This window comes from Schistocerca americana, chromosome 7 (genome assembly GCF_021461395.2).
Source record: "Schistocerca americana isolate TAMUIC-IGC-003095 chromosome 7, iqSchAmer2.1, whole genome shotgun sequence".
NCBI lineage: Eukaryota > Metazoa > Arthropoda > Insecta > Orthoptera > Acrididae > Schistocerca > Schistocerca americana.
The window spans coordinates 514,536,232-514,563,341 of NC_060125.1; the positions used below are offsets into that span (position 1 = coordinate 514,536,232).

Genomic DNA, 27,110 nt, shown 5'->3' on the forward strand with positions numbered 1-27,110 from the left:
CACTTTATCACAGTTAGCCATGACTTATTACAACGAGATAAACTTTTATGACATTTTGAATCGCACAACTGTTTATTTCTTCATTTTCAGCTATTTGTTGCTCATTTAGTAGTGAAGTTGCATCGCGTGTACCCTTGGCCGCCGGTCAATGATTTGTGAAGAAGAAATGGTTCTCAATGATTTTTATTCTGTAAACACGGATTCCAGCGTGTGCAGTTTCTCGTACAGAATTGAAAATTTACTTCTTGAATACAGTTCTTTAGAATACCATTGTCTGTTCTTAGCTTGGAGGAAACACAAGACAACTGCAAGAACGCTCATGGGATCACCACGACCCCTGTCAACATCTGGTATACGGTCGTGAACATTGTCTTCAACTTTTGCTGGTGGGGGTTTTGCATCCGAATTTTTAAACATTTTTACACCTTGTGTTTGCAAACTGACATGAGCTCCTGACCTCCTTTTCCTGGTTTCGTGTTTATTTTGATATAGTCTACAAGTAATTCTCTCTCCATACTCTTCGTCCGCTTCGGAACTTATTCCACATATTCCACGGACATATTTGCCGCGGGATACTCAACAATGGGCTGCACTAAACTCTGTTTGACACATCACACAAAATATTTTCGCATTTTATTGGTAAGACAACTGGTCTGTAGATTCCGATAGTTCCATCGCCACGGCCGCAGCTTCGTTATGGAGGGATTTTTTCTGCATTTGTATCATCATCTAATTCTTGTTCACCGTTCTCAAGGTCTTGATTTGTCACTATGTTATCCATAACCACTCTATACAGATCTGAGGTAAACAGACCCACTTTTCCTTTGGAACCAAACATGTCCTCATATGGCGATTGCTGACTGCCTGGATGAAGCGAATGGTTTTTCATGACTTGAATAAATCGGAGACACTCAGCCCAACGTGTTGATTGCTTCGTCTGCATCCGTGTCATTCTCATCTTCTGGACAGCCTTGTTGACGCGTCTGATATACCCTTGGCTTTGGCTGTGTCTAGGTTTTCCGTGTACCAGTTCGGTTCAGGCCACATGTTCTTTAGTTCATTTATAACTTGTTCGAAAATTTTCTCCCGTTACCTGACTGAAGCACACTTGGACCACCTGTAGTGGTGAATGTATCAACTAGCTGGTAAGCAACTTCTTCCGCTCTTTTTCTTTTCAGTGGTCGCATTAATATCAACCTGGGTTCATGATCCTGGTAATTGAGGATAAACTTGCACTCACCGTCAGGATTACTGTGTAGGTACATCAGATCTACCTGGCTCCGTGAGTTAAATTCTTTAAATATCAGAGTTTTTTAAACTAATGCTTTCTTGATATGTCAGTCTTAAAAAGGCTTTCGTAAGCGGAAATATAATATAATGACTTCTTTGGTGACATTTTTGTATTTGGTTTGTAGTTTTTCCATCCATCTGCGACGTCCATGTCCAATATTCAAGTGCGTGTCATGCAGTACGTCGAACTATTATTCTGCATTAACGTAGTACAAAGTAACGCTATTGTCTCCTATTACTGGCGCAGTAAGTTTTTCTTTCTCCTCAGAGTCAATAACGTCATATTTTCCTAGCCGAAGATAGTCAGCATTCTCTTTTCTCTGCCTTGCCTTGGCTCGTTTTACAGCCTCTGTAACAGAGCAATACCTATCTCTTGTGAAGATTCCGCTATTATTTGCTTTTCCTTTCAGCAGAGTATTCAAAATGTCCGAAGCCTGCTTTTCGTATCAAGTATTGGTTCCGCATTTGTATATATGCCAACTTTGCCTTGCTGATTACTCCCGTGTGAAGTAGCCACGGGACAGCCTACGGGAAAATGATACGATTGAAATTTTGAAATGCACGTACCATTAAATGGGACAGGCCAAATAATTATATTCGGTTGCTGATTTACTACATTTATAGCAAAACATCAGGAAGCATATCAATATCACTCATAAAAACGCAGTAGAGGACCGGTCATCCGACTTTCGCTAATCCGACATTCCATTTAAATCGAACAGGTCGGCGGAAAAAACTGTAAGAAATCATCAAATTAATGTATTTTGTCAGTTTTAAAAGTAGTATTTGTCAATTTCCGCATCATTCGACTTTCCTGCTCAACCGGATTGGCCACGGCCTGTTCAGGTCGAATAAATGGGGCTCTACTGTATGGTGTAGTACACTGATGTGACAAAAGTCATGGGGTACCTCTAATATCCTGCCGGACCTCCTTTCGCCCGGAGTAGTGCAGCAACTCGACTTGACATGGAATTACGACGACGTTGGAAGTCCCCTGCAGAAATATTGAGCCAAGCTGTATCTATAGCGTCTGCGAAACCGTCGTCGGTGCTGGCCGTTGTACACGAATTGACGTCTCGATTATGTCCCATAAATGTTAATTGGGATTCATAACTGGCGATCTGGGTTGCTCAATCATTGCTCGAATTGTCCAGAATGGTCTTCAAACCAGTCATGAACAATTGTGGCCCGGTGACATGACATCATTGTTTGAGAATATGAAGTTCATAAATGGCTGCAAATGGTCTCCATATAGCCGAACATAACCATTTATAGTCAATGATATGTTCAGTTGGACCAGAGGACTCGGTCCATTCCATGTAAACACAGCCCACACCATTATGGAGCCACCACGATCTCGTGCAGTGCCTTGTTGACGACTAGGGTTCATGGCTTCGTGGGGTCTGCGCCACACTCAAACCCAACCATCAGCTCTCACTAACTGAAATCGGGACCCATCTGACGTGGCCACGGTTTTCTAATGGCCTAGGGTCCAACTGATATGGTCACGATCCCAGGAAAGGCGCTGCGGGCGATTTCGTGCTGTTAGCAAAGACAGTCACATCGGTCGTCCGCTGCCATAGCCCATCAACGCACTGTCCTGGCTAATACGTTCGTCGTACGCACCACGTTGATTTCTAGGGTTGTTTCACGCATTGTTGCTTGTCTGTTAGCACTGACAGCTCTAAGCAAACGGCGCTGCTCTGGGTCGTTAAGTAAAGACCGTTGGCCACCGCGTTGTCCATGGTGAGACGTAATGACTGAAATTTGGTATTCTCAGCACACTCTTGCCACTGTGGATCTTGGAATATTGAACTTCGTAACCATTTCCTAAATGGAATGTCCCATGCGTCTAGCGCCAACTATCATTCCGCGTCCAGAGTCTGTTAATTCCCGTCGTGCGGCCATAATCAAGCCGGACGCCTTTTCGCACGAATCTCCCGAGTACAAATGACAGCTCCGACAATGCAGTGGCCTTTTATACCTTGTATGCGCGATACATCCTCTATGTGTATACGTACATATCACTTCCCAGGACTTTCGTTATCTCAGTGTATAATATAAACTCCGGGAATCACCACAATACTCACAGTGAAACCGATTTGTCTAAGTAAGAACAAGTCACATGGGAAACAACTACCAGGAATTGTCATAGTACTCGCAATGAAGTCGATTTGTCATAAAAGAGCAAATCGCAGTTTCAGAGGCGGGACCTTATCCGAAAAGCAACAGCTACTATGTGCACGGCACACGTCACACTGAAAGCGGAAGAAGTGCTGCCGACCGCACATTGCTGTATCATCAGATCGAGCTTGGGCCAGAGGTTTCCAGCGAATGCACGAAATGGCCTGTCAAAGTGGCATACACAGTGTTACTTTTAAGTAATCGGACCATGGTCACACCTCTCGCCAAAGTGAGAAATGGCCGGCCAATTCGGGAGCTGGCCGCACTTCGGACTTTTGCCATGTAGGAACGCTTTTTAAGAAAGTTGAAAAAGAATGGTGTTGCCTAATTATTGTGGCCTCCTGGCGCTTAGTTGTACCGTGCTCATGAGAAACGCATTCCACAGAACCTGCACAATCTTTGCACATAGTTAGAAGCAAAGCAAAAGCCTCAGCTCATCATAAAAAAAATGCAGCCAAATATCTTGCACTTCACTCACACTGCATTTGCAATCATCAACGTAAAGCCAACAGATGCGATGTAGTTTTCATGTGAATACGAGAACACTACAAATTCACGCAAAGACTGCGTAAGTATCAGTAGGCATTTCTATTATTTTTTAAGTGCCTGTTGGATACGTTCTTATTCAAAAGTTAAATCATGGCTGTTGCCATAAAAGGCAAACTATAAACTTTCAAAATAACGGAAATTACTGAAAAACTCGTAAATAGTGTAGATTCAAATTCACTTTTTACAAAAGATAGGAGAGATGTTTTACATCACTTTCAATTTACTCCGCCTGTTATGATGTAATATATTGATTATTTGGTGTCTTTATCTCTTGTGGCACCCATGTCAAACGAAACTAGCACAGTTCTTTACGAACGCAACATGTTCCTCATTTATCGATATTTGAAAATCCATGCAGTGTTGCGTGCGAGCTGTAATGCCACCTTTTTGACTGTAGCGTCAGAATACAAGGAGAAAAGTGTTACTAGTCCCAGTGGCTCTATTTGACTACGGCAGTATTTGGTTTGGTTCTGCACCTCAATGTGTGTTACACATACTGGACAAAATACACTTCAGAGTAACTAGGATGTGTCGTAGTGCAGTGGATTCCACATCGAATAATAGCAGCCAAGCAGGAAGTTACTACCTGACAAATTTATCCTACTAAATGCCACAATTATTAGTCATCTTCTACTTGAAACCGGAAAACTGACAATCAAATTACGTCGCAGGAGGGGATTCGAATACCCATCAGTAACAGAATAGGTATTACCTCACGGTATAAGCTTATCACTTAATCTACGAGATTGTCTTCCAGTTTTTTAATATGACTATGAAGCTAGCTTTCAGAAGCACCAAATAATATTGTCAAGACATTGTATTCAGCAACTTCTGCTGCAGTAATATCGTGGGTTGCATACATTCCAGATGACAATCATATTCAGAATGAGATTTTCACTCTGCAGCGAAGTGTGCGCTAATATGAAACTTCCTGGCAGATTAAAACTGTGTGCCGGACCGAGACTCGAACTCGGGACCTTTGCCTTTCGCAGGCAAGTGCTCTACCGTCTGAGCTACCCATGCACAACTCACGCCCTGTCCTCACATCTTACCCGCGAAAGGCAAAGGTCCCGAGTTCGAGTCTCGGTCCGGCACACAGTTTTAATCTGCCAGGAAGTTTCATATCAGCGAACACTCTGCTGCAGAGTGAAAATCTCATTCTGGAAACATCTCCCAGGCTGTGGCTAAGCCATATCTCCGCAATATCCTTTCTTTCAGGAGTGCTGGTTCTGCAAGGTTCGCAGGAGAGCTTCTGTAAAGTTTGGAAGGTAGGAGACGAGGTACTGGCAGAAGTAGAGCTGTGAGGACGGGACGTGAGTCATGCTTGGGTAGCTCAGTCAGTAGAGCACTTGCCCGCGAAAGCATAGGTCCCGAGTTCGAGTCTCGGTCCGGCACACAGTTTTAATCTGCCAGGACGTTTTGACAATCATATTCTTATATACACTGATCGGCCAGAACATTATGACCACTGACGTGCTATCGATATAAATCCCTCCAGGCGATAGCAGCGTCACCTGGCGAAGATTAACTGGAAGTCAAATACAGGCATGGTGCATGTAATATCAGTGAGCGTGCTGTCCGTGTGTAGAATGAGGAAGGCGTGTGAGCCATCTGAGTTTGGCTGACAGCAGATTATGATGGCCTGGAGGCTCGGCGCGAGTATTAGGGAATTGCACGACTTGTCAAGTGTTAGAGGAGTTCTGTGGTGACTGTCTTCTGCACGTGCGAAACCATGTCCAGACGTCATGGGGTGGGGCGGCCACCCCTCATTAAAGATGTCGGACGTCACAGGCTAGGCAGACTGATAAATCAGGACAGGCAGCCAGCTGTGACGGAACTAACATCAGACTTTAATGCAGGGTAGAGTGCAAGTGTGCCTGGACACACAGTACATGGTACACTCCTAACGATGAGCTTCTGCACCGACAGCCCGTGCATGTGCCTTCGGCAACTACGATTGACTAGAACACGTGACTGACGTCACTGGAATTTGGCGCAGGTGCAGAGTGTTGCATGGTCTGATGAATCTCGATACCTTCTTCACCATGCAGATGGGAGGGCACGAATCTGTCGTCTTCCAGGGGAACAGCTCCTTGAGACCTTTACTTCGGAACGGAGACAAGCTGGCGACGGATCCATCATGATCTGGGGAACATTCACGTGGGCATCCATTGGTCCAGTGGAGCTCGTGCGAGGCGCTATGATGACCAAGGAGTATCGTACACTGTTTGCAGACCACGCACCCCCCTTCATGACGATCATGTTTTCCAACGGCACTTCAGTGATATGAGCAATGAGGCAAGTGGTTGAGAGCGGTATTGTGTAGGAATGTACAAGGATATTGTATAGGTGTGGTGGGCAGTGGAATACCACTCTGGGAGGAGTGGGAAGGATAATGAGTAGGACATTCCTCATTTCAGAGCACAATGAGTGATAGTCAGAACCCTGGTGTAGAACGTAATTCAGTTGCTCCAGCCCTGTATTGTACTAAGTCACGATGGAATTCTCCTCTGTGGCCAAACAGTAGGGCTTTGGGAGGTGATGGGTGACTAGAAAGATAAATCAGAGGAAATTTGTTTTCATACAAGGTTGGGAGGGTAATTATCGTCTGCAAATGCCTCAGTGAGACCCTCTGTATATTTCGAGAGGGACTGCTCGTCACTGCAGATGCGACGGCCTCAGGTGTCTAGGCTGTATGGGAGAGACTTCTTTGTATGGAATGGGTGGCAGCTGTCGAAGTGAAGGTATTGCTGGTGATTGGTAGGTTTGATACAGAGAGAGGTACTGATATAGCCATGATGAAATGAATGAAGTATGTAAAAACAAGATGAAATCTGAGGTAGTAGGCTGATAGTGAAAGGCAAAAACCAACTGAAATAGACGTGTAAACACTATGAGATCAAAGAAATAAAAAAGTTACATTCACATAAAGGAAGCATCACTGGCAATTGGAGAAGTTACTTAAAAGGTTATACCTTCTAAACCATAGTGATGAGTTGTTTGCTCGTATAAATGTCACCAGTTTGGTGGCTTATGAGATTTTTCTTGTGATTTTGCAAAACTTCCAAAGCTCAGAATAAGTTGACAATATTGCATTCAACAAGATCTTTCCATTTTGCCCACCATTTTTTCCACTATTTTTCTCTTCATTTACAGAAATGTTTAAAATAATGGGTGGATAGGTGGTAATGTTTAAGTTTATACATATATTGTATTACTTGACAAAAAATTCAGTGTTACATCTTCTGTGTAAAAGAATATTTGTTTCTGACTGTTGCCATGTTAAAGGTGTTGTGGTTTGAATAGAAACTATTTGTAATGTGTGACTTGATGTGTGTTTTTCAACTCTGTTTTCTTTTTTTAAAGGCATTTCTGGAACAAGTGAAAGAGAAAGGCAGTGAAGCCTCCAACATCATAGGGCAGTTTGGTGTGGGTTTCTATTCCTGCTTCATGGTAGCAGAGAAGGTGGAAGTCTACACACGCTCCTGTGAACCTGGCTCTCCTGGTTTGCGGTGGACGTCTGATGGGTATGTTTCAGCGTGCATCACTTCACAGTATGCTAAACAATAGTTATTACAAAGAACAAAATTATGTGACACTGTATCACTTTCATCTGTGTGTCCTGTGCCCTGTGTGTGTGAGAGAGGAAGGGGGTGGGGGCAAAAGAAATGGTTCAGAAAGCATTATTTGTTGCAGTTAGGGGGACAACTTGTGAGTGCAATAATTTGAAGCCCTATGCTGAACCTAATTTTTGTGAATACTTGGACAGTATGTCTGATTTTAACGGAATATATGTAATAAAGTAAAATAGAAGTTGTTTACCAAGTTTCTTTATAATATAAAAATTGTTCCTCAGCAAAAAAGTAAGTTAGTATAGTGTTTTCTGTGTGGTGTGTAAACTGCTGAAATGGAAAGTAGTAACTACCTCAGGAAAATTGTTGTGTGTGTGTGTGGGGGGGGGGGGGGGGGCAGCGCAAGGTAACAAAAAAGAGTGGTAAAAAATACATTCAAAGATACCGCTGTTACTTGCTATTTCTGTGAATAAGTGATAAGATTTTCAAAAGAACACATCAACAACATTTTCAAGTTTTTATTGTCTCAGCTGGAATGAGAGACTATTTAACTTGTGAAAGTATAAGCAACCATAAGGATAAATCGTGATTAGAGGGACATGAAAACAGCAACTAAGACCAGGAAGTTTCCAATTCCATGAATTAATGGCTTTGATTTTTGTGCTTTCTGTTAAATGAAGTGTGTATATTTTCTGGAGAAGGTCAAAGTCCAGTGGCATCATCATACTCATTGATCATAGCATGCTTTTTTTCTCTCTGTGTACAAGAGCTTTTTGGAAAATAGTTTCCATTTTCAAGTAGCCTGGGAAACATTGAGGAAAAGAGACATATGCTGTACATGTACACCCAATAGGTCAGTGTGCTTAGAGCTGCCACAGTGTGGAAGCCCCACTGCATTAGATGCCTACAGTAGCTATTCAAAGTAAGCTGAGAAGTTCTTGATACTGATATTTCTTAACTTTTGCTTCAATGATGTGCACCTTTTCATGCACATCAAACAGTGGCTGGGCTCCCAACGTATAGACTCCAACAATGAAGAGCTTCAAGATACTGTCACAGATGGGCTCCAATCGTATTATGCAGACTTTTATGGAGAGGGAATTTGTTAACTTGTTAAGAGAGATTTTCAGTGCTTAAACCTGAGAGGTGATTATGTAATGAAGGAATGAAAAAGGTGTAGTTTTAAGATTTTGGTAATAAATTTGGTTTAACTATTCAAATTATTCACAGCCTAACGAAGATTACTTTATGAAAGGCCCTCATACATTTTAAATTTGTCTCCTCCCTGCTCAGTACTACCTCTTTACAGCTAGTGCAAACCCTCTTAGTAAATTATTTGTCTGTCCTAGTCAGTTACCTTATACCATTGACTTTTAACTAGTTGTTTGGTTGGTACTGTGTAGTTATTGCTTGCTTCTCAAATGTGAAGACTGCAATTAAGATAAAGATGAGTGTCTCTCTGTAATAGACGAAGCATTGGGGAGGGGGGGGGGGGGCAGAAAGATTTGACCACATAGTTCTTTATCTGATGCAGACAGTTGTTTATCTACATTCACACTTTTCAAACTATGCCATGAGTACAGAATGAGACTACATTCTTAGTAGACAGTTTGTCTATGTGCTTGGTGTATTTTATTTCAGTCATCATACGCATTTCTATTTTGCAGATCAGGAACTTATGACATCCAAGAAGCAGAGGGTGTGCAGCAAGGAACTAAGATAATTATCCATTTAAAAACCGAATGTCGTGAGTTCAGTGATGAAGACACAGTTAACAGTAAGTTAATATAATATTGTGTCTGCAGAGTAAGGACTCACACACTGTTCACATATTTAAATGTTTTATTTGTATAAATTTCAGATATAATTAAAAAATACAGCAATTTTGTTGGAAGCCCAATTTATGTTAATGGAAAGAAAGCTAATACAATTCAGGTAAGTGTGTTTTTTGACTGTTCCTAAACGATTTAGTTGCATGTTACTTAATAGATGTTGCTCTGAATGTGTACCTGGTATCGTGATTGAATTGTTTTATGTTTGAAATTGTGAAGGCAATAGAAGAAGAAGAAGAAGAAGAAGAAGGAGAAGAAGTTACAAACACTCTCCCTCTCCCTATCTCTCTCTCTCTCTCTCTCTCTCTCTCTCTTTCTCTCTCTCTCTCTCTCTCTCTCTCGCTCTGACTCAAGAGGGGCAAACAGCATTAAGAGTAAATGATACATTGGTGACATATGTGTATAGTGTTGCACAACTTTTGAACGAACATTTTATAACTGTTACTGAAAATATGGGGTTGTCAGGTTCTGTATATGCTGCCATGGTATAGCTCCTACCAGACATTTCAAGTAACTTCCATAATATGAATTTGACCTTCACTACCCCAGCAGAATTAATGTCCATCATAAAATCTTTAAAATCAAAAACATCTAGTGAGTATGATGAAATATCAACAAAGTTCATTAAAGAATGTGATTTTGAGTTAAGTAACATATTATGCTATCTGTGTAACGAGTTGTTTGTCAGTGGAATCTTTTCCTGAGTGGTTGAAATATGCTGAAGTTAAGCCACTGTTTGAGAAGAGAGGTACAGAAATAGCATTAAATTTCTGTCCAATTTCACTTTAGCCAGCATTCTCAAAAATTTTAGAAAAGGTAATGTACAATCGGCTTTATAACCAGTTTATCACAAATGACATACTGTCAAAGTCACAGTTTGCATTTGTAAAGAGTTCTGATATTGAGAAGGCTATCTACATTTATACAGTCAAAATGTACTTAATTCATTAGGCAAAAAATTGCAAGCAACTGGTATATTTGGTGATCTGTTAAAGCCATTTGACTGCATAAATCACAATATCCTTATAAGTAAATTAGAATATTATGGTGTAACAGGAAATGCTGCAAAATGGTTCAAATCTTATATCTTTGGCAGGAAACAAAGGGTGTTATTAGGACAAGACGTATTTCCAACTGGGAACTAATTACATGTGGGGTTCCACAAGGTTCCATCATAGGCCCCTTACTTTTCCTTGTGTATATCAATGACCTTTCATCAGTAACATTACCAAACGTCAAGTTTGTTTTGTTTGCTGATAATACAAACATTGCAATAAATAGCAAATCAAGTGTAGTCTTAGAGAGATTGACTAATGAAATTCTTGTAGACATTAATCACTGGTTCCTAGCCAATTCTTTGTCACTAAATTTTGAAAAAGCACACTACATGCAGCTCAGAACTTGTGTGGGGTGTCCCACGAGTATATGCCTAACATATAATGACAAGCAGATGGAAGAAGTGGACAGTGTTAAATTCTTGAGATTACAGCTTGATGATAAGTTCAATTGGGAGGAGCACACCACAGAACTGCTGAAGTGTCTAAAGAAATCCTTATTTGCAATGCGAATTCTGTCAGACATAGGGGATATAAAAACGTAAAAGCTGCCATACTATGCTTATTTTCACTCCATAAAGTCATATGGGATTATTTTTTGGGGTAATTCATCAAGCCAAACTAAAGTTTTCTGGGCACAAAAACATGCAGTAAGAGTTATATGTGGTGTGAACTCAAGAACATCCTGCAGAGGCCTTTTTAGGGAACTAGGGATACTAACTACTGCTTCCCAGTATATTTATTCCTTAGTGAAATTTGTCATTAAAAATATATCTCTTTTCAAACCAACAGCTCAGTTCATGGAATTTGTATTAGAAATAAGAATAATCTTCACGAGGATTTAAAGTCACTTACTCTTGTAGAAAAAGTTGTGCACTATTCCGGAACACACATTTTCAATAACTTTCCAGCAGCCATAAAAAGCTTAACAACCAATGAAATTCAGTTTAAGAGAAGCCTAAAGGATTTATTGGTGGCCAACTCCTACTCCATTGATGAATTTCTCAGTGGAACCAAGTGTGTGTGTGTGTGTGTGTGTGTGTGTGTGTGGTTCTGTTATATGTTTATTATCTTATAAATAATTTTTTAAAATTTTAAATTCAGTGCATTAATGCAATCTTAGTAAATGAGTGTTATAAAATGATCCTTTCATATAGTGTTCATTAAAAAAAAGTTTACGATCATTCCACGTGTGGTTTGTGGAAGGTACATTAGTTGTTTAAGTTGTAAACATTTGTCATGTATTATTGTTTTTCTGACATATTCTACATCCTTGAGGACCTCCTCACTACGGATGAATTGGAATGAAAGTAAATCTAATCTAAAACTCACTGTTTGTATCAACATTGAAATCTCCTCCTATAGAATCATAGAATTCATGTTGATGCCTCCTTATTGGTGGTGGTCTGACTCATCTTCATAGAAGTTCACATAAGTTTGTTTGGGTTCAAAACTGTTGTGATCAAGGGACTGCACATCTCTTGACATGTGAATCGTGTGATTTCTCATTACCCATACATGATAGGTTTTCTGTCAGTCAGAATAGTCTACAAAAATACGTTCTTTGCCTTTAGAATTAAAATTTTCATTCTTTCATAGGTTATCCAAGAAGACAATCTTTAGAGCAAATGTACAAATACGAGATAGGTCAGGTTTTCTCATATAGAATTCACACAGATAGTCCTTTAGTTAACCAACAATTCTGAATGTAGTTAGCTGTATTGATGGCTTTGACCCAAAATGATGGTGGTTGTTCTGACTCAAGCAGCCTGCAACGAACCAATTCAGCCAATGACTGGCTCTTGTGCTTGGAGACACCATTCTGCTGCAGTGTGTATAGAACTGCTAGCCATCACTTTATTCTTACCACTCTGAGGATGAAGTCCATTCTTTCATTGCACTACTCCTTACTGTTTTCTGTCTGGAAGGTTTTAATTTCACGACCAATCTGCTGTTCAGCTAGGTTTCTGAACTCAGCAAATTTGTTTACAACTTCTCATTTATATTGAAGAAAATAGGTGTGACGACATCTACTGTGGGCATTGAAAAAGATAAGAAAAAATTGTGCATGACCTAGAGATGTTTATCTCATTAGCCCACAGATGTCAGTGTGAGTTAACTCTAGAAGTTTGAGTCCCCCTTTCATTTGGTGAAGAGAGTGGACTTCATTTTACATTCAATACACATGGTGCATCAGGTGTATCTCGTGTAGCTGTACTGGTTTTCTCAAATGATACTGTGTGGTTATTGTCCACAACTTTGCTACTGAAATGAGACTGGTTCTGAGTTTCAGGGCATACAATATGTTTTTCAGTGTAAAGGAGTTGGCATCACTAGCTTCAGTTGCAATGTATACGTCACCTTTAGTTGTTACTTGTGAACATTTTGGACTGCAGGCATTAATTTATAATGCTTTTCTGTCACACGCGTGAACACTTTTGGACTGTCACTCTTATATAATGTGCGATTACTGATCCCTAGATTGGAATTTGTGAAGTGTGAGGCATTTGAGCAGTGCTGATCTGCAAGCAGGTTCTTTGGATGTATAGATTGAGTCTAATTTAAGCCATACCTGATGTGTTCTAAGGCAGTTCTTTACTTGCTTCAGAACTGGTGAATAAAATCAAGTCTGCTTTTGCTTTTCTCTCTGTCATTAGTCATACTTTGTTTGTAGCAACTGTAGCACTGAACTTTTCACCATCACCAGTCACCACATACATATTCCTAAGTGTCGTTTTTGATGAATAGTGCTTCTACGGAGTTCTCCTTGTGTTGTAATTATTGCATGACAGAGCTTACAGTCAAACTCCATGTGCAGCAGTCATATACACCACATACATCATCTGAGTGAACTGGTTTGTTTATGTCCTTTCGAGCTTATGACTTTAAGCTTGCACAACCTGGGTCCATAACCTGTTGTGTTGTGGTTTTAATTTCAGACCCAACATGTAATTACTGAAATCCTTTATTCGTAGTTTACTGTATGGTGGATAACATAGAACTTTAAACAACAGGCTTCAAGATATGCATTTAGTGACATCTATGGACACCAATGATATTACATTGCAGTAAAATTTAAATATTGACATATTTAACTCATGGTTTCCTTATATGTGGTATGCTATACAGTTTAAAACTGGAAAATTTTGTCACTACTATTGATATTGTTGTTTTGAAGTAGAGTAACCCATAAACTTATTCAAATACATCTAAATCGACATTTAGTCAGCATGTTGCACATTTCAATGTCTGGCAGAGGGTACATAACATAGTGTTGTCACTTTCCCCCTTCCTGTTCCAGTTGTGAATAATGTGTGGATGGAATGACTATTGAGAAGCTTCCATATGAAATTTTTCTTGGTGAAGAATGACAAGCTGTTTAGTTGCATGATATTCCTTTTGTTCATCCTGTTCTTCCCATTCCTTCCCCTAACTAGGCAACAGTGTTGAACTGTGTAGAACATATTCAGAAAGTCTAGGACCATAGCACCAACATGAGCGCCAGTATGTACTTCCTTTGAGACCTTTTGGATGAACAGAATAAGTTAGGTTTCATGAGGTGGTTGTTTGCCGAATACGTATTAGTTCAACAAAAGAGGTTTTTAGTCTGCAGAATATTATAATACACAAGCATAAAATACATTCCAAAAGCTTACAACAGTTTGACATCAGCAGTGTAGACCTATAGCAGTGTGCATCTAATCAATAGCCCTTCTTAAAAATGGGTATGACTTGTGAATTTTTCCAATCATTTAAAGTCTTTGCTCCTCTAGCAAGCTATAACAGACTGCTGCTAAACCTGGACAAAGTTCTTTTGTATAATTGATGTGGAATTGTAAAGATCCAACAACTAGTTTTTTAATCATTTTACATTTGGTTCATTTTCTATCCTGTGGTCACTTATCTTGATATCTGTTATTTTGCAACAGTTAAAGGGAGGAACCGTACTATGACTGCGCTAAGTGAAACAGTTTCAGTGAACAGAATTTAGCATTTTGGGCTCTTCTCTTTCATCTTCCATTTCAGTACCATCATAGTCATTGAGTAACTGGATAAATTTCCTTCACCTGTTTACTGACTTAAGACCAAAACAGCTTATAATGTTTTGTCAAACCATTTTATAGAATTCTACATTCATATTTGTCAAACATTCGATGCATATCTTTCCTTACACTCCCTTTGCCTTGCCCAAGTTTTTAAGTATCAGCAAGGCTTTGGCTGATTTTAAATATGAAGTGACATTCCCCTTGCTTCCACAGCAATTTTGTAACAAGCTGTTTCAAATCTTTCCCATCTCTCACAGCTTTTCTTAGAATATATCTATGTAATGCATATTTGTACAATACTTTTTGTAATTTATACTCAGTGTTTTCAGTCTTCGAGGTACCCTCTTATGGTACTATAATACTATCAAGAAATTTGTGAACAATCTTTTCCAAGTTACTTCTGAAACTTCTTACTAGTAAGGGTCCTGAAGCTGGGCATATATGAAATATTCCAATTGCCATGTTCGACTCACCTGTAACACTTATATTCATCCTAATTAGTAAATGTTCATAATGAGTATTAACCTCACTAGATATTATTGTATTATTTATGGCTATAGCCGTGCGTCCACCATTTGGTGTCCAGCCTATCATTATGATATACATTCTGATCAGGATGTAATATTATATTCACTTCTGGTTTCAGCCACCAATATGCACCTAATACCACTGGTTATATACTCCTAGTACTACCGCGTGGTTTTAATTAAAGTTTAGCTAGTCATGGAGGTCCAGCATGGGCTGCAATTGTTGTATGAGGGCAAAACTTGGTAGATGTGCTAATACATTAATGCAGAACAGATTTACACTAGGAAAAAATTAAGCCCAATTTTGGTCACCGGATGAAAATCTGGCACTGTACGCTGTTTGTATGATGATGTGGCATCTACATTTGTCATTTTACAAGCCACAATGTGAATGAACAGCATAGCTATCTAGAAGAGAGGCCGTGCACTGTTAGTGAAACTATTTTATGTGAACAGCAGCAATTACAGCGGTGCATTCAGACTGACTGAAAGGTCTGAAGAGAGGCCTGCTGTCATTGAATGGTTTAACGAAGATGATGATGAAATTTGAAAACATGGGTGAGATTGGTGTTTCTCCTGGAATGTGTCCTATCCCAGGAGAGGTTGTTGATGCTGTAACTGATTATTCAGTTTGTGCTCTGTGTAGTGCTTGTGCTCTAGTAGCATCATGAGAACTGTCCATTCCATAGTCAACAATATGGAAAGTTTTGAAGTCTGTTTTGCACTGGCACCCTCACAAGATCCATACTATGCAACAACTGAAACTCATGATCCATAGCAATGTTCTGAATTTGCTCTTCAGTTTCTGGAATGAAGTTGATGACATTTGGCCAAGCAATATTCTGTGGAGTGACAAGGCACATTTGACACTACAGGGAGCAGTGAATATGCAGAACTACTGAATTTGAGGTACTGATAAACCACATGTCGTGCACGAGGAGCCATTGCTCTCACCATATGTGACTGTGTGGTGTGGATTCACAAGTGCCTTTATTCTTGGTCCATTCTTCTTTGAAGAGAATATACCCAGAAGGCCTGTCAGGTGTACCACAACATCTGCACAGTATTGGGACCAACTTGCACAGCATGTAATTCCTGCTTTGGAAGAACACAACTGTGTGGAAATAAATGTTTTCACGCAATGTAGGGCAAGACCTCATGTCACTCACACAGTGAAAGATTGCCTTAATCCAACATTTCATGAATGTGTTATCTTCAGAGGTTTTCCTGATGCATGGCTTGCAAGATCACCTGGTCTGAATTCCTGTGACTGCTGGCTCTGGGGATATTTATTTTTATTTGTTTATTTGCTACAAGAAACAAAAAATTCTAATTGGTGACACACTGTCACATTCTTGATTGTATTAGTAATAATACTGCCCACAAACTGTTACATAGATAGTGGGTCCTGGGGATATAATAAAAGAATGCGTTTGCCAAGGGCATGTTTGGTCCTACCTGATATGAAGGCCATTATACAGGAACATGTTGCTCAAATTCCACGGGAACTGATGCAAACAACAGATGATCCTGTTGTTTTACAGATGTGGTATCTCATCGACATCTCTGGTGCCCATACTAAATAAGTTGCATAAGCAGCTATTAATAATAAAAACAGCTGTATACCTTCCTCACTTGTTTGACCTTTTCTGCCTGTGTCCCATTCTCATTTCATTATATATGGAAACATTTCTATGTGTCTCCCTTGCATTCATTGTGCCAGAGATGCACATGGTTGAAAAAATTCAAACTAATTTGTTTATAGTGTAAATCAGTTCCACATTAAGACATTAGCATAACTACAAAGTTTCGCTGCCACGCAGTGATTATAGCTCACGCTGGACCTCCGTGAGTAGTGGCGCACACACACATTCTACTATTTTAATAGTCACTTCCTGCGTTAGTTCGCAGCCAGTAGTGTAGGTTGAGAAATCTGTATCTAAGAATGTGTGTGTGTGTGTGTGTGTGTGTGTGTGTGTGTGTGTGTGTGTGTGTGTGTGTGTGTGTGGGCGCGCGCGCGCGCTTTTTGCTGTGCCTATCTGCAACTCAGAATCTCTGCTGTATGGCGAGTAGCAACTATCCTTTTCATAATAAAGGGTATATCAAAAAGAATCATCCAATTACAAAAAATTATAACTATTATGTTATATGAGATACATGCATAAAAAATGTACTGTTGGAAGGAGCAAACTCTCAAGTTTTACATGGTTCCCGCAAGGTAGCAGCAGCGAGCGCCCACTTCAGTGGTAGTAAAAATGGTATTGGGACAACAGAAAGCGTTTTGTGCAGTGCGGGTCTGTAATAGCGGTTCAGTGTCACTTTCATGCTAGGTATGGTGTGGATCTTCCTACGGCACAGAGCATTAGACGATGGCATGAACAATTCTGAGAAACAGGTTGTTTGTGCAGCTCAACAACTCACATACCCCCCCCTCCCTCCGATGTCCATCTGGCATGTGTAGTGTCGACATTTACACATGAAAGCATACAAAATTCAGCTACTGCAAGGTCTTTGTGAAGGTGATGAATAGCAATGTGAAGAGTTCTGTAGTTTTGTTCTTCGCAAGATGGAGGAGGACAGTTTTCTTCCATGCTTAGGGTTTAGTAACAAGGCAACATTCCATTTAAACAGAAAGATGAAACATCATAACATGAGAATATAGAGTACAGAACAACCACATGAAGTTGTGCAACATGAGAGGGACTCTCCAGAATTTAATGTGTTTTGTGCAGTTGCACGGGAAGAGGTGCATGGACCGTTTTTCTTTGCTGAGAACACTGTTACAGGAAGCACATATCTCAACGTGCTTGAGAACTTTCTTTTCCTACAGTTGGAGACTGATTCGAACAACTTCATTAACCAAGAGGATGGGGCACTGCCACTCTAGCATGTGGAAGTACAGGAATTTTTTAATCAAAGGACTGCTGAATGATGGATTGGTTGCACTGGACTTGAATGAGTCAGCCTTAGATTACTGGCCTCCAAGGTCATTGCACTTAACTGTATGTGATTATGTTAGTGGGGATTTATGAAAGACTCCTTTTATATGCCTCCATTACCAACAACAATGAATGAACTAAGGCACTGACAAACTGCCTATTGCCTTCTGTCTCGGGTTCTTCGGCCGATGTTCATCTAATGATTTTTCTGACGTTTCGCCAGCACGAGCGGCTGGCATTGTCAAAGCTTCACCCTCCATTGCCGGTGGTGAACTGGAGCCAAGCTCGCGGGCGCAGACTATATGTACCTGGCGCGCCAATGTCCGAGGGCTTCTCCGCGGTCATTTCCGGTGCGGTTCTCCTCTTGCTACCTGCGACGGTCGTTCGCTGCAGTACGGGAAGCCAGGATCCGATACCTTAAGGCTTTCCTCTTTCTTGTTCAAACTGTTTGCGTGTTTTTGTATTTCTACAGCTTCTCTGAACAAGTGCGTGTGATAGTGATTCTCTACAGCCAGAACTTCCGTGTCGGCGAATTTTATTACGTGGTCGGTCTCATTCAGTGCGTGTTCTGCCACGGCCAATTTCTCCACCTGCCCCAACCTGCAATGTCGCTTATGCTCCTTGATCCTGGTGTTAATGGATCGTCCAGTCATTCCGACATAAACTTTTCCGCATGTGCATGGTATGCGGTATATTCCCGACATTGCCAGTGGGTCTCTTTTCTCCTTTGCCGATCTAAGACACTCTTTGACCTTCCTTGTCGGTTTGAAAATCGTCTTTATGCCATGTTTGTGCAATATACGGCCGATTCTGTCTGTTACTCTGGGAATGTATGGCAGAAAGGCCGTACCCGACATTTCTTTTTCTGGTTTCTTACTTCGCCGAGTGTTTGGCTCAGTTACACTTTTAATATAATTTGTGGAGTACCCATTGCTCCTTAGGACAGTTTCCAGGTGTTGCATTTCTCGTTTGAGGTGTTGCGGCTCACATATTCATCCTGCTCTCGTTACGAGCGTATTAATCATGCCTCTTTTCTGGCTCGGGTGGTGGTTTGACAGTTGGTGCAGGTATCGGTCCGCGTGAGTCGGTTTTCGGTACACGCTGTGTCCCAGGTTTTCGCCGTCCCTTGTGACCAGCACATCTAGAAATGTCAGTTTCTTGTCCTTTTCTACTTCCATGGTAAATGTTATGTTGGCATGGAGGCTGTTTAAGTGTCTTAGGAAGTCACCGAGCTGTTCTTCACCATGTCTCCACACCACGAAAGTATCATCGACGTACCTGTACCACACCTTAGGTTTGCAAGTCGCCGAGTCCAGTGCCTGTGCTTCGAATTGTTCCATGAAGAAGTTGGCCACCACTGGACTAAGAGGACTACCCATGGCGACGCCTTCCAGCTGTTCGTAGAAACCGCCATTCCATGTGAAATAGCTGGTGGTGAGACATGCATGGAAGAGCTTTCTGATGTCTAGCGGGAAAATGGAACCGATGTGCTCCAGAGTGTCACTGAGTGGCACTTTCGTAAATAACGAAAGAACATCAAAGCTGACCAGGATGTCGTTTGGTGCAAGTTTAATTTCTTCAGCTTCTCAATGAAATGTCCTGAGTCCTTAATGTATGTGTCGGTCTTCCCCACGTGTGGCTGGAGCAGAGAGGCCAAGTGTTTTGCCAGTTTATATGTCAGTGATCCATGAGCGTTAACAATCGGTCTCAGTGGAACGTTGTTCTTATGGATCTTGGGTAATCCATACAACGAAGGTGGTAGGGCTTCTGTGTTGCGCAGGTTTCTCTGTATGTCCGCCGGCAGAGAAGATGCCTTGATTAATTGATTCGTATTCCGTGTGATACGTTGCGTTGGATCTGTGCTTAGTTTTCGGTACGTCGTCGGATCTAATAGGTCTTGGATCTTTTGCTCGTAATCTTCGGTCTTCATTACGACGGTCGCATTCCCCTTATCGGCAGGCAGTACCAATATACTCTTGTCGGCGTTGAGATTCTTAATGGCTTGTACCTCTTCTTTCTTCAGGTTGCAAGCTGGTGGTTTTGCTCGGCGCAGTATCCTGGCTGTTTCCGTGCGTATTTCCTCTGCCCTTTCACAAGGAAGGGCACGAATGGCTGCTTCGGTGTTGGCAATGATGTCCTCCATAGGTATGGTTCTCAGGATGATAGCGAAATTCCCTCCTTTTTGAAGAACAGACACTTCCTCTTCAGTCAATTGTCGTTCAGTGAGGTTGACCACTGTGTGTGACATGTCGGGAGTCGCCTTGTCGGTCTGCTTCCGGCATCTTTCAAACTTTTTCTTCTGTCGCTCGGTGCAGCGTTCGAGTTCGTTCTGCATGCTCCTGTGAGTGATGCTGTCGATCTTGTCCCAGCCGTCTCGATGCATTCTGCTACTTAGTTGATAGAAAATGTCCAGAAGTTCCTGATCCATTCTTGCCAACTCTCTCGTGTTGTATGTATTCGCTCACGAAGAAAAGCTTGTTCCATCCTGTCGTAGATACGATGTGCTTGGTAGGTGGTGAATAGGCGCTTACATCTCAAGAACTTCGGTGTAGCACATTCATCTCGGCAACGTGACAGAAAGGCGAGAGAGGACATCAGTCACGCCCGCGAGCTTGGCTCCAGTTCACCACCGCCAATGGAGGGTGAAGCTTTGACAATGCCAGCCACTCGTGCTGGCGAAACGTCAGAAAAAATCATTAGATGAGCGTCGGCCGAAGAACCCGAGACAGAAGCCAATAGGCAGTTTGTCAACAAGTGGCCACGAAAGCCTCAACAATTTTGAACTAAGACATTGTATAACAACAGCTGTGGAAGCTGCAACTCAAGACATGCTCACTGCAGTGTGGGAACAATTTGAATACCACATTGACATATGCCATGCATCTCAAGGGGGGCATATTGAACACCAATGAAAAGGTCAGAATAAAAACTTTTTGAGTTTTCCGTTCACCAAAAAACAAAATTCATTGTTTATATTGATTATTTTCAGAAATATAGACATGCCAAATCAGGGGACTCTTTTTGATACACCCTATATTATTACATTTCATCCTGGATTTTCCATTGTTTGTCTATCCAAGAATTGTATGAGCCTCTGATGGTTGGTTTCAGTCTGGGAAAATGCACATACTGTAGTATATGAACACTCGTGTTCTAAATAGTCTTATGAACAGCTTGTTTGCTGCTAGGAACAGTGTGTAATGGTAGTATGCAGTTATTGGAATTATGTCACGTGGTTTGAGTCTGAATGATTAATAAACATTATTGACTGTATGAAACTCAATGGGAAATAAAGTAAAACATTAAATTATCATATGATTTTTTAAGAACACAGAAATCTGTAAATATACAGTTACAAATACTAATGAAGTGCAGTGTCTCATACTACGATAATGATACGAGAATGGTTGTTTTACTGAAATTATGGTATTGCAGCAAATCAACAACAATATAAAAAAGTTAAGAGTATCTTAGATTTGAGGCCTTAAACATTCTACTTTGTGAGTAGAAAAAAAGCATTAATTGATGATCCAGAAATATGTTTTACTTCTCAAAACTTTTCTCTCAGCTTGGTTAAAGCAGTTTCTTTAATCATCACTATTGATTTGTTATCTTCTACTCCATCAATTCCATCAATCTTTGTTTCTTGTATGAAAGATAAATGTCATTCACCTTTAATCTGACATTATTTCTCCCTCTGTCACTATCGTCTCTGGACAGACCATTGCATAGTACTTACCAATGTACCAACTCTGACCTACTGTCTGTATTGACTCCTCCTCCTACCATTGCCTACACTACAGTTGACTCTCATCCTGTGATCTGAATGATCTGCCCCCTTTCTTTTTAAGTATCACCAACATATCCCTCGCTCCTCCCAAAGGGAAGGCTATTAGTTGTGAAAGCTGGGTAATGTATTCATTTACATTCGGATGTGTCTTTTGGTACTATGGATTTTGCCTTCCGAAGGTAAATTTGTGTCCAGCAATTGGGCGTCATAAAAGCTTTCCTTCTTCTCACTTCACAGTCTGTTTCCTTTGTTTCTAACAGTTAATATGTACAAAAATTCCTTTGTATTAATTTTTATTCCTTGGAGCAAGAAACAAAATTGCAAAGAAACAAGTATGTTGGAAGTTAAATATCAGACTACTACCTTATATTTTAAGAAGACAAATTGAAAAATCACAGACTGTTTTTAAACAATAAATGAAGTGATATAACCAACAGTAAAATGGGATAGAAAAGTAGTTTTGACATCAGTGTTTGAAGCAACATGAACTTTGACACAAAAGTGATACAATGTTTTCTTGTGTCCTGTGAACCACTTCCCCACTTCACCAAGGCTGTTATGGTGATACCCAAAATTTAATGTGCAGTCACAGCTCTTCTTTGGATGACACAGCTTTTTCCTTATTGACTAGTCCCAGGTGAGGTCTCGGTGGTAAACACTGGACTTGAATGTGGGAGAGGGTAGTTCAATTCTCCTCCAGTTTGTTTATCTGTGATTTCTGTAAATGGCTTAAGGCAAATGCTAGAATGGTTCATTGGAGAGGGTAAAGCAAATTTCCTTTCCCATTCTATACAAATATTTAAATGGATTAAACATAAACGGTGACAGACATACACTGAAGCACCCAAGAAACTGGTATAGGCATGCATATTCAAATGCAGAGATTATATAAACTGGCAGAATACGGTGCTGCAATCAGCAAAGCCTATATAAGACAACAAGTGTCTGGCACAGTCGTTAGATTCATTACTGCTCTACAATGGCCAGTTATCAAGATTTAATTGAGTTTGAATGTGGTGTTATAGTCAGCCCATGAGCAATGGGATACAGCATCTCCGAGGTATGATGAAGTGGGGATTTTCCTGTACAACAATTTCATGAGTGTATCGTGAATATCAAGAACCCGGTAAAACATCAAATCTCACACATTGCTGCAGCGGAAAAATGATCCTGTAGGAACGGGACCAATGATGACTGAAGAGAATTGTTCAACTTTACAGAAGAGCAACCCTTTCACAAATTGCTGCAGATTTCTATGCTGAACCAGTAACAAGTGTCAGTGTGTGAACCATTCATTGAAACATCATCGATACGGGGTCATGGAGCCAAAGGCCCACTCGTTTATCCTTGATGACTGCACAACACAAAGCTTTATGCCTCGCCTGGGCCCATCAATACTGAAATTGGACTGTTGATGACTGGAAGCATGTTGGCTGGTCAGACGAGTCTTGTTTCAAATTGTATTGAGTGGATGAATGTATACGGGTATGGAGACAACCTTATAAATCCATGGACCCTGCATGTCAGCAGTGGACTGTTCAAGCTGGTGGAGATTCTGTAATTGTGTGGGGTATGTGCAATTGGAGTGATATGGGATCCCTGATATGTCTAGATACAACTCTGACATGTACATAAGCATCCTATCTAATCAACTGCATCCATTCATGTCCATTGTGCATTCCGACAGACTTGAGCAATTCCAGCAGGACAATGTGACACCCCACACGTGCAGAATTGCTACAGAGTGGTTACAGGAACACTCTTCTGAGTTTAAACACTTCCACTGACCACCACACATGAACATTATTGAGCATATGTGGGATGCCTTGTGGATGTGTTGTTCAGCAGAGATCTCCAGCCCCTCATACTGTTATGGATTTATGGACTGCCCTGCGGGATTCATGGTGTCAGTTCCCTCCAGCACTACTTCAGACATTAGTTGAGTCCATGCCACATCTTGTTGCGGCACTTCTGCATGCTTGCGAGGGCTCTACACGATATTAGGCAGGTGTACCATTTTCTTTGGCTCTTCAGTTTATTACATCTCTCCACCCCTCAGTCGACCTCCTGTGTGGCTTGTGTGTGATTGTGCCAGAAAATAAACTATTCCCTGAACAAGTTAAATAATTTCTGTACTTTTTGTTGGTGTTGAACACTATGAGAGTGGCGACAGTATTTGAATATGGCACTTAAAACAGTGTGACGAAAATACTCTGTATGTATATGACAATAGGATTTTTACAAAATAGTACACAAAGTATTGAAAAATAAAAAACTCTGTTCACTGTACGTGCAGTTTTAGAAGGAGAGTTTCACAATTTTGTGGGAAATTTATATAAAGTGATGGTGGTCAGGGTTGTATAGAAAGAAAAATGTTACATTTTCAGTTTCTCCTTATATGTACTGCATGTATTTTTAAATTGTTTATGAGTGTTATCTATCTTGCTTTCAGTTTTGTGCAATATTACTTAAACTCACATCTACCTCTGATCAAACTTTTCTATCATTCCGCACATAATTATGTTACTATTTTAGGCATTGTGGTTGATGGACCCAAAAGAAATCACACCCCAGATGCATGATGAATTCTACCGATTTGTGGGAAATGCATATGATCGTCCAAGGTTCACACTCCATTACAAGACAGATGCTCCTCTGTCAGTCCGTGCATTGATATACTTCCCAGAAGGAAAACCAGGTGGGTACACAGAAAACAGTACAACTTGATATGTGGCTCTAATCATTTATTTTTAGTAGTTTGATAGCACAATATTTGAAGCTATACATAATGCGCAAAACCCCGTCATGGTGAAATGGAGTCTGCAATGTACTCACCTATGGACCAAGTAGCTGCTATATCAGAACTGTAAACTGAGAGATACATCATCCCACTGCTAGCTTCTCTGTTCAGTATGTTCTTTCCTTGTAAGTGAAAAGCTATTGTGGGAGTTCAGTATTGATTGTCAGTTGTTTTTGCTTGTTGTACGTCGAGTGAGGTTAACCCAATGCTTGAAAGCATAAGGGAATTGAAGAAGGAGAAAAAGAAAAAGGAGAATAATTACATCTTTGTACAAAAATGTGATTTTTATGATCTGGTCCTTACATAGATGTAGCCAGGCAGAAAGGAGAACAAAGTGGGAGTGGGATTGTGCATGCTGGATGAAGGTCTGAAATTAGTGTTGCAACAGTAAAGAAGGATAAGAGACTGTTTTGTCGACGTGATTAGAAATTGACATATTAGCAGCAGACAGAAAATTAGATCTTACAACAAAGATGGGAACTTTACAGGTGAAAAATAAACTACAGTGGAATGAAATACTGAAGTGTTATGCTTCTCTTGTGTGTGGTGAGTCAAATTTTTAAATAAATAATAATTTACAAATTAATATACATTAATTATTGTACACAATATCAAATGTCAATTATTGTTGCTACCTTTCAGCCTCATTTTACACTCGTTTCAGAGAAACTCTTCAGAATGCACCTGGAATAGCTGAGCATAATCATTATCATCTTGGTAGTGTGCATGTGCATTGCTAAACCTTTCTTTTTGTATATTGTGAGAGGTTGTCTTTCCTCATAACATTGTTTATATTTATTATATGCTGAGAAACTAATACTTTTGTTAACCTTACAGAATAAGACCAATTTTCTAACATATTGGAATTTTAAATGTTAACATTTTAGGTTAGACTTTTTCACGACTGTTATTGAAATCAAATGAACAAAGAGTTTACTGTTACCGGTCATTGATTTATTTATACACATAGCGTTTTCTGAAATATAAACCTACATCATCTGGTGAATTTACAAGTGTTAGTATGGCGTGTGTGTTGTATTACGATTTTGGGGTAACTTGGGGCACTGTCTCCTGTGGTCACAGGCTTCTTTCACTATCATAACACATCACATGTAAACTATTATAATTTTGTAAATATATTGGAATTTGTTGATTGCTCTCTTTTTCATTGATTATTGTTTCATAGACCATCAATATATTAAAGCGTGTGATGATGAATGCGTAATAAGTCTTTTATAATAACAAAGTTGCCGAACCACTGAGGAAATACATGCTTATATTAGGAGATCCTTCACTTCCTGCCACTTCTGTCATTAGTTTCCCCTATCCATCCCTTCTTACACATTTGTCCTCATGTACACTGAAGTGTTGAGGTGTTTTTCTTATTGTGGGTTGGTTTTATGTGATCAGTATATTGCGAGATGCCAAGTCTTTACTCATTGTCTGTAATGACAGTTACCTTCTTTTCTGAATTTCCTGAGCACTGTCTTGTTTACTATTGATGTTGTGGTCCTATTATGCAGTGCCTTGTATTTGACTATTGACTTCTTTTCCAATTGTAGAGGGGCAAGGACTATAAGAGAGCTTCTACATTTAAACAATTCACTTCGAAATCACAAAACAGAGTTTCCGTAATTCTTCTGTATTAAAATAAGTTCTCATCTCACAACAGTTGATAATTAACAAAGCATTTCAGACAACATGTTCATGCATGATGCTTCAGTGCTTGACCAAAACCATAAGTTCGTACTTAACTTGAATAGCATAGCCTAGAGTCTGTGTAACAGCATTCGTTTTTCCTTCCTGCTTGACCATTGTCATTAGGCCCCTTTCTTCTGTGGAGTCCACAGAAGCCCCAAAGCATGACTGCAAAGTGCAAGTTACCCATCACCGGCCAATTCGAATTACACAACCGTCGTCATTTTCTGCACTGTGCCTGCATTTTTCTTTCTCCTGTCTGCACATAAATTCCCCAAACCCGGGCACAATAGATGCTCTTTACACTACTACTAATTAAAGTCACGTTTTTTCACACAAACATTTTTCATCGGTGTAGTAAAAGGAAAGTGGGATGTGTTGCTATGCATTATAGCAACATGTTCCACTACAGTATGTACAGACTTTGGTTGAATTAAAAAAAATACCTGTTGACAAACAGTTATTGTCTGATAGAAATAATTGTGACAATTATTCTGAGTAAGAAAAAAAATCCATCAACAATTCATTCACCTACGAGGTGCATTCAAGTTCTAAGGCCTCCGATTTTTTTTCTAATTAACTACTCACCCGAAATCGATGAAACTGGCATTACTTCTCGACGTAATCGCCGTGCAGACGTACACATTTTTCACAACGCTGACGCCATGATTCCATGGCAGCAGCGAAGGCTTCTTTAGGAGTCTGTTTTGACCACTGGAAAATCGCTGAGGCAATAGCAGCACGGCTGGTGAATGTGCGGCCACGGAGAGTGTCTTTCATTGTTGGAAAAAGCCAAAAGTCACTAGGAGCCAGGTCAGGTGAGTAGGG

General features: G+C 40.4%; 1 protein-coding gene across 1 annotated transcript in view; it reads left to right on the plus strand.

Moving 5' to 3' along the window:
- LOC124621795 (heat shock protein 75 kDa, mitochondrial) overlaps positions 1–27,110 on the plus strand; it is a 351,802-nt gene that overhangs the window by 280,149 nt on the left and 44,543 nt on the right. Inside the window, exons 6-9 of the mRNA XM_047147227.1 lie at positions 7,390–7,550; positions 9,263–9,372; positions 9,457–9,530; positions 24,320–24,482. Of these exons, the coding sequence (XP_047003183.1) occupies positions 7,390–7,550; positions 9,263–9,372; positions 9,457–9,530; positions 24,320–24,482 (508 nt within the window). The remainder of the gene's footprint in view (positions 1–7,389; positions 7,551–9,262; positions 9,373–9,456; positions 9,531–24,319; positions 24,483–27,110) is intronic.